We start from the raw sequence: 12,259 nt of genomic DNA on the forward strand, positions 1-12,259 counted from the left end.
GACAATGCAATGCTGCAGTGCCAGGGGACCATCGAAGAATCTCTACTATATCAAAGAAGGTCTCTACCACTGCAGCCTTGTTGTTCTGACTGAAGCTCATCAAACATTTATAACAAGTTTCCTGTTAAGCCTCTTATGTTTTTTTTCTTTTCTTCCCTGTTTGCAGGTTCAGAGGTTGTGTCACCTGCTGGCCGTGTAACCCGAAGACGAAAACACCGCGCCGACATCGTCCTCCCTGAAACACAATCCCTCCTTGGAACGGCACACCACACACACACACAACTCGGCTCGCCGAGCTTCGGGCAATGTGGCGTATTCGTATGGCCACGCTGATGGCCATCCTTATCACTTTATTGCTGATCTTTTACGCCAGTCTTCACCTGGAAACGTCCTCCAGTTACCGGACTGAACAGAGATACGTCACCCGCGACGTCCGGGACAACACTTTGGAAACGAAACCCACCGTGGAGACCAAGAGCTTCACCCAAGCTCCGCCCAAGCATGCCTACAATGTGTCAGAGGACTTCAAGAAGCAAATACCTGACAATAAAGCGTACTGGAACCGCATGCTGCACTTGGGTCTCAGACGCATGGACAATGGGAAAAGCCTTTTCCGAGAAAACTTGGACTGCAACAAGGCAAATCGAGAGTATCTGCAGCTCAACCTGCACGACCTGAATAAATACCCCGACATATTCCAGGACTTTTTGTTGCTCATGAACTGCAGGGTCTTTCCAGTCATCACCAACCCGGCTGCCAAGTGCACCCCCAAAGAAAGCGATGGACAAAACAAGACCATCCTGCTGTTGGCCATCAAGTCGACCCCTTGGCACTTTGTGCAGAGACAAGTGGTGCGCGAGACGTGGGGAGAAGAGCGGGAATATGACGGCGGAGTGACAGTGAAGCTCCTGTTCCTACTGGGGACAACCTCGTCGGAAGCGCCCGACCTCAGCTCGCTGCTGTCCTTCGAGGCGCTGCGTTTCGGGGACATCTTGCAGTGGGAATTTCAAGAGTCCTTCTTCAACCTGACACTCAAAATGAACCTGTTCCTCCGCTGGACGCAGACGCACTGTCCTCGCGTCTCCTTCCTCTTCAGCGGCGACGACGACGTGTTTGTCAACACCCCGGCTTTGGTCGCGTACCTGCAGTCTCTGAAGCCTTCGAAAGCGGCTCGCCTGTACATGGGACAGATCATAAGCACAGCGAGTCCCATAAGAGACCCCAAAACCAAATACTACATTCCCATGAGCTACTACGACGGCCCGTACCCTGCATACGCGGGCGGCGGCGGCTTCCTGCTCTCTGGGGAGCTGCTGCGCCCGCTGTACTTTATTTCAAGGGTGATTCCTTTCTTCCCCATCGACGACGTCTACACCGGGATGTGCGCGAAGGCTCTGGGAATCGTTCCCGAGGGAAACAAAGACTTTCACACCTTTGACATCAAGGAGCAAGACCGCGAGAACCTGTGCGCGCACAAGAACCTCATTCTGATCCACCAGCGCTTGCCAAGGGAGATGAAGACGCTGTGGAAGGGCATTCACAATCCCCTGTTGATTTGTTGAAAACGACGCAGCGAGCAGCAGGAGCATTAGCAAGCGGTCGTTACGGAACGTTACGAAATTACGATTGCGAGAAATAGTTTGAGTTATGAAAAAAAAACAACGGGTGAGTGTCATCAAGACTTTTGGTGCATCGTTTGTCAACTGTTGAGGTGTTAAAGTGGAACTAAACCCCTAAACCAGTGGTATCAAACCTGCGGCCCGTAGGCCACATGCGGTCCTCCCGTCCATTTAATGTGGCCCCCGACACTTAATGTAAATTTTTTGTTCAGTTTTTTTGCATCCAAAAAATTCCATGTCAACACAGACTCTTTTATTTTGAAATTCTGTGGTTCTGCAAACACCAGGCATCAGTGGAGATACAAAAGAAGAAAACTCAAAAGATGTGCGGCCATCTGCCTAGATAGGTTGGGGTGAAATGAAAAAATAGGGAACAGAGGAGAAAGGACAGAACATTTTGTATCAAGTTATAAGTTTAGACGAGAGAGTTTTATCAATCAATATCAACTTTAATTAAAGCACGATAAGAGTGACACTAACCCGTTTGGCTGTATTTCAGTTCCGTGACTGTGTCAGACAGGTCATGGAGGAAGAACTGAGTGATTTTACTATCAACAAGGAAGCTTCATTATTTGATTAGTTGCGCTTTAACAAACTTTAACACCGTTGTTGTGATCACAAGAGTGAAGACGCACACGGATTCATGTAGGTTTCAAGTTCACGTTTGAAGCTTAAACCGATAAGCAAACGACGCGACGTAGCTGAGAGCACACACCAAAAAAACCTGTCAAAGAATTAAAATGAAAAGCAATAAATAAATAAATAAATAAATAAACAATGCTGATGCATTCCATAGTTCTTTTAATAGTGTTGTTCATGTTTACATGGTATTGAATTATCTATTTAAGAATATGAGATAATTGCTTTTATTTGTATCGCATCAGTGATAATAATAACAACAATAACAATGTTCATAAAATGGCTGCTCCTTTTTGAACAAATGCACTGTGTGTTATATCATTTGTGCTACCTGCGTGTGTGTGTGTGTACTGTGTTGATTTGTGTTTCGTTGCTCTCTTTTCTTGTCATTTGTGCACGTATTTTAGATGCAAACTTGGATGCAATCCCACCTACGTGTGAAAGATCTTTAAAAAAGAAGTCGGTAATGAACAACTCGCAATACATTTGTATACTTTTCATTGTACGGTGGCTTGAAAACAAAGAAACAACACATTAATTAATGAATTAAAGGTGCATTATGTAATAAATCTCAAATCAACTGGCCATAAAATCCTCCTAATATGTCACAGAGACTCAGGAATAATGTTCATATAACAAACTGAACTCACCAACAACAACAGTACAGCCAAAATATTTGCATTAAATAAAAAATTTTGCAGACTGCAAATCATGTTTATGTTTTGAAATCATGTTTTGGCATGTGGCGCCACCTACCGCTGTCTACCAATCATTGCAGTCAGTAGCGTCTCATCTACCGAGCAACCACGGGTTGCCAGTTACTTCAGAAAACGAAACCTAAAATACCTTGGTATTTTGAATTTGAATGTAGTAACCGTTTTTGGCCACATTCTTACATATGGCACCTTTAATGAATTAATGAATAAATAAATGAATGAATTCATAAGTTGATGAATGAATTCATTCATTAATACAGTGCTACCTCTCTTGCAATTATCCTTTGTAAATATTATTTTGCAATGTTTTTTTGTTTTGTTCTAAAAGTTGCTTCAATTTAAGGAAGTTGGCTTGTCTTTTCTTTAAAAAAAAAATAATAAAGAAATAAAAAAAATAAAAAAACGTACAAAAATGTTTATGAGTTTATGATCCGACAATGATTTCCTTCCAAAAACGGGAACAAAAGTGTATTTTTCTGTGTAGAAACTGCATCGTGGAGGTGATCCGGTGTTACAATTTCTTTTGCGAATGTACATTTATAAAATATTTTTAAGGTCAAAGGGTGTGGAGTAAGAATGAGTGGATGTTATATAGATATTGCATTTCTTTTGGGCTCCCCCAAACATTTAGTTATGATTTAGTATATGTTTTAAATAACATTCATGAAAGAATGTGCAATTCATTTACCAAAAATCTATTCAAACCACTTCAAAATGCTTAGATTAGAAAAGATGAGACAGATATGGCTGTAAATGAGTCACTACATGACGCACACATCACTACAGATATTGTACATTTGGAACACGGGAGGTTATTATCTTTGAAAACGTGAATCCCTGTAAAAAAAAAATAGTGCTTAACAAATTTACAACACAACCACCCTGAGCCACAGCTTTCCTGAACTGAACAGCATTAGCTAGTTACCAATGCTAGCTAACTTAGCATTGGTAATGATCAAAATAGTATATGTTAATACACTACATTACGAACACATCACTGCTGATATTGTAAATTTGGAACACGGGAGGTTATCATCATTGAAAAAGTGTGTCCCCATAAATTTTGTGAAGAAATATACTGCTTAACAAATGTGTTCCATACCATCACCCAGAACCACAGCTTCTAAACCAACAGCATTAGCTAGTTACCAATGCTAGCTAACTTAGCTTACAAAATATTATAATACACTGACTGAAATTATGTTTTCAATGCTAAAATATAAGTATTATTGTTATCCATGCATTTTCAAATGTACTGCTTTACAAAAAACCCCCTGATAAATTATAGTTATTTACTTGCATTCCTGAACAGAAAAGTTAGTTTTAGTGGTTAAATGTTATGCTTGACTAAATTCTCAGTGAGCCGGCTCAAATTTGGGTACAATACGGCAAATTCAGTTTGTTATTTGCCAAATAAATAACAGAAACAGTTCTAAAATATTTGTTTTCTTGTTTTTATGACAGGTGGTCTACTAATTCTTTTGAAGCACTGTATATTCAATCCACAATAAAAGCAACTATGTTTAATAATAGTTTTGCCTCTGCTTTAGCATGAAATTGTTTTGTGTTTTTTAATTTATCTTTTAAGATGCATTTTTTAACATATAGTGATTGGTGCACAACTGGAATTTGATATTTCCAGTTTGTTGTAACAATTGAAAACAACAATAACTACTACTAATAAACTAAACAGGGCCATACCATGAATAAAGAGATCTGAATTCTTTCTGAATCTTGCCCTTAAAACAAAAACCTTTGTGAGCGATGATCATCAGGTGCATACAAAATTAAGTTTGAAATCAAAACAAACTAAACAAAAAAACTTTTAGTTTCCATAGGTTTATTTTCCACAAACACCAAACATGTAACAGGAGCCGCGTGGCTGTGCAGCTCTGAGATTTAGTGTCGTCTGTGATACGAACCCCAATCGAAAATCTGTGCGCTTGAAACCGTTAAAACAGGTTAAGTTCAGATCAGTCACCTCAGAGCTACACAAGGAAACCTGGTCAATACCATATATATATACTAGGGAAGAAGAAGAGTACAGGGTAAGGAGCGTATACGACACGTGTGAATCTCACCCGGTTATTGCTCGACTTGTGTGGTTAGTTGTCTCTGTATAATGTCGTCAACACTGCAGCAGAGATAAAAGTATGATTTAGGATGTATAGAAAATAGGAAATCTAACAACCCGAAAAGGCACCAAGTCCCAGAGGTATGAAGTACAATATTTTTCAGGAAGCACAGTCTGCAGAAAGAAAATGTCAGCTTCTATCAAAACAACAGTCATTATTAAAAAGGTGTGCGACATCTTTTTCCTCGTCTTATTATTTCACCACATAGCAAAACACCCAACAACAACAACAACCCTTCCCCACAATCGCAATCCGGGCCATTATTTGTCATACAGGTCAACCGGGTAGTGCTCTTTGTACTGCTGCACGTGCTTCCACATGGACTGTCTCTGCTTCTCCAGGCCGGGCGTCATCTCCTGGTACACGTCCGTGAACATCAGCTCCGGGTTTGGCTTCAGGCGCTTCTCGGCCCTCTCGAACGCCTCCATCACCATCTTGCGCGACTTCTTCCTCCAGGTCCTCTCGTCGTCTTCGCTCCACCAGCCGCGGGCCGACATGTAGTGTCTGAGCCGGGAGATGGGATGGTCCTGCTTGTCCCAGTAGTTCACCTCGTCCACCGAGCGGTAAGCCGAGCTGTCGTCGCTCGTGCTGTGGTGGCCGATTCTGGAGAAGAAAACCGAAAGAAATATCCTTCTTCAATCAACGTTTCCCATTCTATTTTTTCCCAGCAACCCTTCCTCCTGCAGCTTCAATAACCACAAAACTATTTCATAACTAACCTGTAGGTCATTGCTTCAATGAGGAAGGGCTGGTTCTCCGCCACGGCCCGGCGCCGCGCCTCCTTTGTGGCGTTGTACACGGCGAACACGTCGTTGCCGTCGACGCGGATGGACATCATGCCGTAACCCGGACCGCGAGCAGCTTTTTGGCGAGAGAAAGAAAGAAAGTGAGCAGCGGCGTGGGGGTTTTCCGAAATCAGAGATTCTACAGGAAACGCGACGACGCCTTCTTACCGATGCCGTCTCCTCTGTACTGCTCGTTGGTGGGGGTGGAGATGGCGTAGCCGTTGTTACGACAGAAGAATATCAACGGGCACTCGAGGGTGGCGGAGAAGTTAAAGCCGGCGTGTGCGTCTCCTTCACTGGCCGCTCCCTCTCCGAAATAACAGATCACGGCACGGTTCATGTTTTCCCTCTTGATTGCGTATGCAGCTCCGGCCGCTGAAACACACACACACAACCGACCGTTAATATTAAACCATCATAAAAGCTACTGAGTAGCTTTTGGGAGGAGTTAAAGGGATAGTTTGGAATTTTGGACATAAGACCTATTTCCCAACTCAGCCGGTGTGATGGAGACGTCGAGAAACGTTTTCAAGAAATTTCATTCAGTTCTTCTAGTTCGCTGGTGCTATGGCTAGCGCAAGTCAATGGTACGAGCTAGCATGGCATTAAAAACACTCATACCGACTCCACAGTGCACCCACAGGCAAATAAATTGTAACGGAAGACTATCGACGTACATATCTGTGTTGATAGAATGTTTGAAATAAAACCAACCTTGCAATTTGAAGGATTTATGTCTCAGCAGCAGCAGCAGCGCGTCTTACTTCCTGTTAGCCTTTGGCAGCGGCGGACTGATTCCGCTGCTGCTGAGAAGTAGTCCCTCAAAAATGAATGCGATAGTCTTGTTTCAAATATTATTCTATCAACACAGATATGCACATCGATAGTCTGCCGTTACAATTGATTTGCCTCGGGTGCACTGTGGAGTCGGTATGTGTGTTTCTAATGCCATGCTAGCTGGTACCATTGACTTGCGTTAGCCTTAGCATCAGCAAACTCATCAACTAGAAGAACTGAATGAAATTTCTTGAAAACATCTCCAGACGTCTCCATCACACCGGCTGAGTTGGAAAAAAGGTCTTATGTCCAAAAAGCCGAACTATCCCTTTAACGCCACACGTGTACAGCTCGGCTCACCCTGAGGAATCTGAGTGGCCAGAGGAGACGAGATGGTGACAAAGTTCAGGTCTTTGGAGCCGTAGTGGACGGGCATCTGCCGACCCTTCCCCAAGTCATCGGCGTTGGCGTAGCACTGAGCCATGAACATATCCAGGGGGAACCCACGGTACATCAACACTCCTGCGGGGGGGGGGGGGGGGGGGGCACAACAACACAAAACGCTTAGTTGCTCGGGACGGGACGATAACCAAACTTTCTGTCCAATATCGAGATCCCAGACTTTGATTTGTGCCGAGTCATTTCAAAGACACGTGAATTCTTTGTCCAGACTTTGGCCGCAATTCAAAGAGGAAAAAGAATTCCGTTTTTATTGTCATCTTTAGAGACTCGTCAGTATGTGGACGAGCAGGTTAGAAGAGGATCTGCTTCAGTGATCGTGAAGAGAGAGCACAAAGAGCGATCATGTCTGTCTGCCCCTTATCTCTATCTAAGAGCATATTTCACATTAAGCGTTTGTGCTCACACTGAAAGCAAAGTTTGCTTTGCTTGTGCTCACGGTTTACGTGGGCGTTACGTGGTTAGACTCAGTTTAATTCTGACAAACAAAAGAAGAATGTTACCCTTTGAGAAATGCCACAATAGTATATAAAATATATTTTTACACCTTTTTTAGAAATGCCACAATAGTATATAAAATATATTTTTACACCTTTTTTAGAAATGCCGCCACAATAGTATATAAAATATATTTTTACACCTTTTTAGAAAAGCCTATCCTGGGAAAGTGTCTGCATCTTAGTCTTAATTAGAAAGTGCAAGGACAAGCAATGAGAAAGGGACAATAAAACATCACATGTTTTTTAAAAACTTTTTTGGGGCATATTTATCACATTTTTTTATGCCAAACTTGTTTCATGTAGTAAATATTTAGTTCATAAAAATGTTTTAATTATTGAAAATGCTGTATATAACCGAGACACAATATATAGGTTAAAAAAATATTCCCAAAGTTCCTTACAATTATCATTAAACAGCTATACATTGAGTCAGTCCTGAATTACTTGTTTACTTTTTGTCTGACAGAGTGACTCACTGGTGCTGTCGCTGACTGAATGAGGCATTGTTCGTCAGTCAACAGAGATGAAACCGACCATTGTCTGACTTGAATGTCACAATGATCGTGACAAATGAGATGGGAAATCCCATTCAGATTAACGTACATAACGTCCGTAGATTTGTCAGCACATTCCTTTGTAGCAGGAACACACAGAGAGTGTCTCTCCACTTCCTGCTGCACACGGATATCAGCGTATCGATGACAACTGATGAAACCGATCGCCGAACACGTTTGCGGTTTCATCCCAACAGCGATGACATGCTGTTGCGAAACTGCTGAGCGATTTCTTCAGACTACGCGTCACTACTGCAACAAAGTGCATGAGATTAAACTCATCCCTTCCGGATGTGAACATCCCCGCAAGCCGTTAATCAAACGTTGAGTTTCGACTCGTTTAAGGGAAATAACGGGGGAGTTACCGCGGAGATCTTTAAGCGGAACTCGACCGGAAGTTCCTATTAACGCTGTTTTTTTGGTGTGTATCAGCATCATTACCTGAGTTTATGAAGCCCTGAAGGTTCGAAACAAACAGTTCAGCCACTGCTGAGAACGATGTGTTTATTGCAATTTTGGGGCTCAATGGGATCTCGTAATAGTTACGTAAACAGCGGTTCTCCTGAACAGCAGATCGTCCTGCTCCGGGCACATCAGGTTGTGTACATTGAACCGCAGAAGAAGAATAACGTCTGTTGTGGAGGTGTTTCACGAGCGACAGTGTCTTCTGACTCTGGGTCTGACTCCGGGTCAAAGTCATAAAAGGGACTGTGGCGGGGAGTCGTGAAGAAGCTATTTTTAAACACTGTTAAAACAATGTTTTGATAATGAGTAGCAGTGCATCCACCGTTCCAGAGGGGGGAGCTGCGCTTCTGAGAGCTGGTGTGCTGAATAGTACTGGCCAATCACAAGACTCTGTCTTCTGGGGGTGAAAGTTCACTCTGAAACATCGCGGCTGACGAACAGCGTCAGAAAAGAGGATTTCAATCGGCTCGTTTACAGCAACTAGGAGGTTTTTGACCATAGAAACAAGTTAATATATGTAAGTAGACCTCCATAACTAACATTTATGTGAAACAGGAGCACTCTGTGTGACCTTTAAACAACACACGAAGAAGCCATCAATGTTCAAATTCCAGTTTGTGGCAGAAACTGAATATCTGCACTAGATTAGGACAAATCATTGCATTACAAGTTTAAAATATAGTTAGATAAAATTATCTAAATACTTGAGTGGATTGATCCTTACCAGCTTCTCTGTATTGACCAAAGACGAGGTCGTTCTGGTCAAGAGCAGCAGCACTTCCAATGTGTGTCCCTTCCTCACCATAGTTGGTCATGTAGAAGGAGATTCGACCCTGGAGCAGAGACGGGCCAACACTTGTTTTGTTCTGTTTTTGTAGTCTTTGTGGTTTTTCTCTGGTTTATATCAAGGAAGTGCAAGAGACGAGACAAAACAAAACACACATACCTGTCTCTGAGACTCGTACAGAATGCGGTCCATTGTGTTCAGCATCGTCATCTTCTGATAAAAGTTCAGAACTGTTTCTTTAGGGAGCTGAGGGAAGAAGAAACAAAATAATAAATAGATAAAACCACTATGAACCGCAGTTGATGCTTAAGTGTGATTACTAACACTCAGTTGAAAAGGCAGGGTGGTTGTACCTGAGGGTCTTGAGAGGGGTTTATGATATTTCCCTGTCTGTCCATCACCCGGTAAATCGGGATCCCGGAGATGACATTGGGCTGGATGAAGTCAAGCTCATCCACAAACTCAGCTGACGCTCCAGGAAACTGAGGCTTTTCCAGCGTTGAGTCAAAGGGTTCCTGCTGGTGCACCGCCTGACAGGTGGGATAAAAACAATTAACTGATTAGGCTTATCCTATGTCCGATGTTAAGGTTTAGAAATCAGGACAATCGATGTCTGATAAATGTTAAACGTCTCTGTTAGAGGTGCCAGATGTAAGAATGTGGCCAAAAACGGTTACTACATTCAAATTCAAAATACCAAGGTGTTTTAGGTTTCGTTTTCTGACGTAACCGGCAACCCGTGGTTGCTCGGCAGCTGAGACTCTACTGACTGCAATGATTGGTAGACGGCGGTAGGTGGCGCCACATGCCAAAACACAAACATAATTTGCAGTCTGCAAAATATTTTGTACTGTTGTTGTTGGTGAGTTCAGTTTGTTATATGAACATTATCCCTGAGTCTCTGTGACATATTAGGAGGATTTTATGGCCAGTTGCTTTAGATTTATTACATAATGCACCTTTAAATACAGAGAAACATTGATATAATTCGAACCTCAATAGTGTTGCTATTCAGGAGAATCTATTATAGATATATTGGCTGTTCAATGTGGCGGTACAATAAGGTTTCAGAGGCTGTTAATTCTCTCTATCTAATCAGATATATCTTTTTATACGCACACGTATACAAGGTTATCACATGCTGAGCCACATGCAGCACAAAACGCACAAATCCACACTCGCAAAGTACTGTTCAATAGCAGTCAATATACTAATGCAATGCCACCTTACAGTGCTAATACAAATGTGGTCACAGTTCCTGCCACAAACGGTTATTATTTATGCAGCACAACAGGAAGTAACCTGAGGTTAGCGGTGTATCTTTTTCTTGAGAAAGAAAAACCCTTTCAACTTTGCAACAGACAAGTCAAAACTAAAAATACAGTATTCATTTATATTTTCCTGGTTTATTTGTTCCTACTATAACAAAGTAGTAAAATAATAATTTTTGGTTTGAAAACCACATTAGTTGCAGCTCTAATGTAGATACAGTTATGACTTCAAATGTTCCTAGTTTTGAACATGACATAGTTTTAGTAAAACTTCAAGTAAAAACTTTAGTTTGAGCTCACGCCCCTTTCTTGACCAATGGGGTTGAAGCTAGCTGACTTTAGCCAAATAGCTAGCTGAGCTTGACAAGAGTCACAACAGCAAGCGCAAGGTCACGCTGTCCGTTATAGCGTTAAACAAACACGATTAAATTATTTATTTTGAAACTCAAGCTTAAATAAGTTAAGTAGCACAATCCAAACGAAATTACATCCACGTATTTTGCTGGAGTGTTGAGAGCTAAGCTAATGAGCTCACAGTTAGCTTCTGCGCGACGCTGAAGTTGGCTTCTGATTGGAAACGTGAAGGAAACATGGGACAATTCCAAATAAGTCCTTCTTAGCGACCACGTCATGATCAATAGTAACTCATATGTTTCAATACATGGATACAATAATCTTAAAGACGCCAAAATACTGTTTCAAACTATATCACTGCTACTTATGACTGTGTTTATTGACGAACGAATCAGAAGCCGACTTCAGCGTCTACATCCACAGCAGCTAAAGCGACCTTCCACGTTACTCGGCTAACGTTAGCTCCGGAGAGCTACAGCCGCTTCCTCTCCGTGTGAAACTCACGCTGACTCTGAAGGTTCGGTGCTGCTGCAGCAGCCTCGCCGCCCTGAGTCCTGCAGTCTGACGGACAGCGTGGAAACACAGTCCGTACATTTTGTGGATGCCGCTCACTGCCGCCGCCATCTGCACAGGCCGCACAGTCGATGCCTTTGATCGGTCGCTTCTCTGCGAAGCTCGTCAGACTTGTGTCTGTCAGACTCTTCGCTTAAATCTCACAATTACGCGACAAAATGAGCTGACAACGACCGTTCTGTCACTTTTCGGTTTTAGACACCGAGACACCTTCATTCACAAGTGCACTTCACAGCTCACTACAGTGAAGACATCCGGTTAGAACTTCAAAATAAAGGTCCAAACACATAATTCCACGAAATCACGCTCAACACTATGTCTTTCATTATTTATAGTTGTGACGTCATTCTTAATTGACAAAACTGCACTTTCAATTCCGTTTTTACTAGTCAAAATTACTATAATTTCGCCATTTGCCAAATATATTGGGTTTAATGACAAACCCCATACACATAAATAGCACACAGTGTGTAACAGGAAAGAAAGCTCCAGTTACAAAATAGAAGCACATTAGCCCAATGTTTCAACGGATAAACTTGTATCCAGGAAGTTATTCATGAACAATAATGACAATAATAATAATAATGATGATGACACCCTCCAGACATTCAGAGAACACATGGAA

General features: G+C 42.2%; 2 protein-coding genes across 2 annotated transcripts; one reads left to right on the forward strand and one right to left on the reverse strand.

Annotated features, from left to right (window-relative positions):
• Window positions 1–305: 305 nt before the first annotated feature.
• b3gnt2l (UDP-GlcNAc:betaGal beta-1,3-N-acetylglucosaminyltransferase 2, like) lies at window positions 306–1,562 on the forward strand (the record flags this gene model as incomplete). The annotated part of the gene is made up of 1 exon (XM_083886406.1): window positions 306–1,562. The coding sequence occupies one exon, from the start codon at window positions 306–308 to the stop codon at window positions 1,560–1,562; it is 1,257 nt and encodes a 418-aa protein (XP_083742532.1).
• Window positions 1,563–4,817: 3,255 nt separating this feature from the next.
• bckdha (branched chain keto acid dehydrogenase E1 subunit alpha) lies at window positions 4,818–11,859 on the reverse strand. The gene is made up of 8 exons (XM_083886123.1): window positions 11,566–11,859; window positions 9,790–9,966; window positions 9,596–9,682; window positions 9,374–9,482; window positions 7,032–7,193; window positions 6,063–6,269; window positions 5,829–5,970; window positions 4,818–5,712 (listed from the first exon to the last, which is right to left on the reverse strand). The coding sequence occupies exons 1-8, from the start codon at window positions 11,683–11,685 to the stop codon at window positions 5,370–5,372; spliced, it is 1,347 nt and encodes a 448-aa protein (XP_083742249.1). The 5' UTR covers window positions 11,686–11,859; the 3' UTR covers window positions 4,818–5,369.
• Window positions 11,860–12,259: the final 400 nt, after the last annotated feature.

The sequence above is a fragment of the Microchirus variegatus genome (assembly GCF_963457635.1).
Source record: "Microchirus variegatus genome assembly, chromosome: 3".
Lineage (NCBI taxonomy): Eukaryota > Metazoa > Chordata > Actinopteri > Pleuronectiformes > Soleidae > Microchirus > Microchirus variegatus.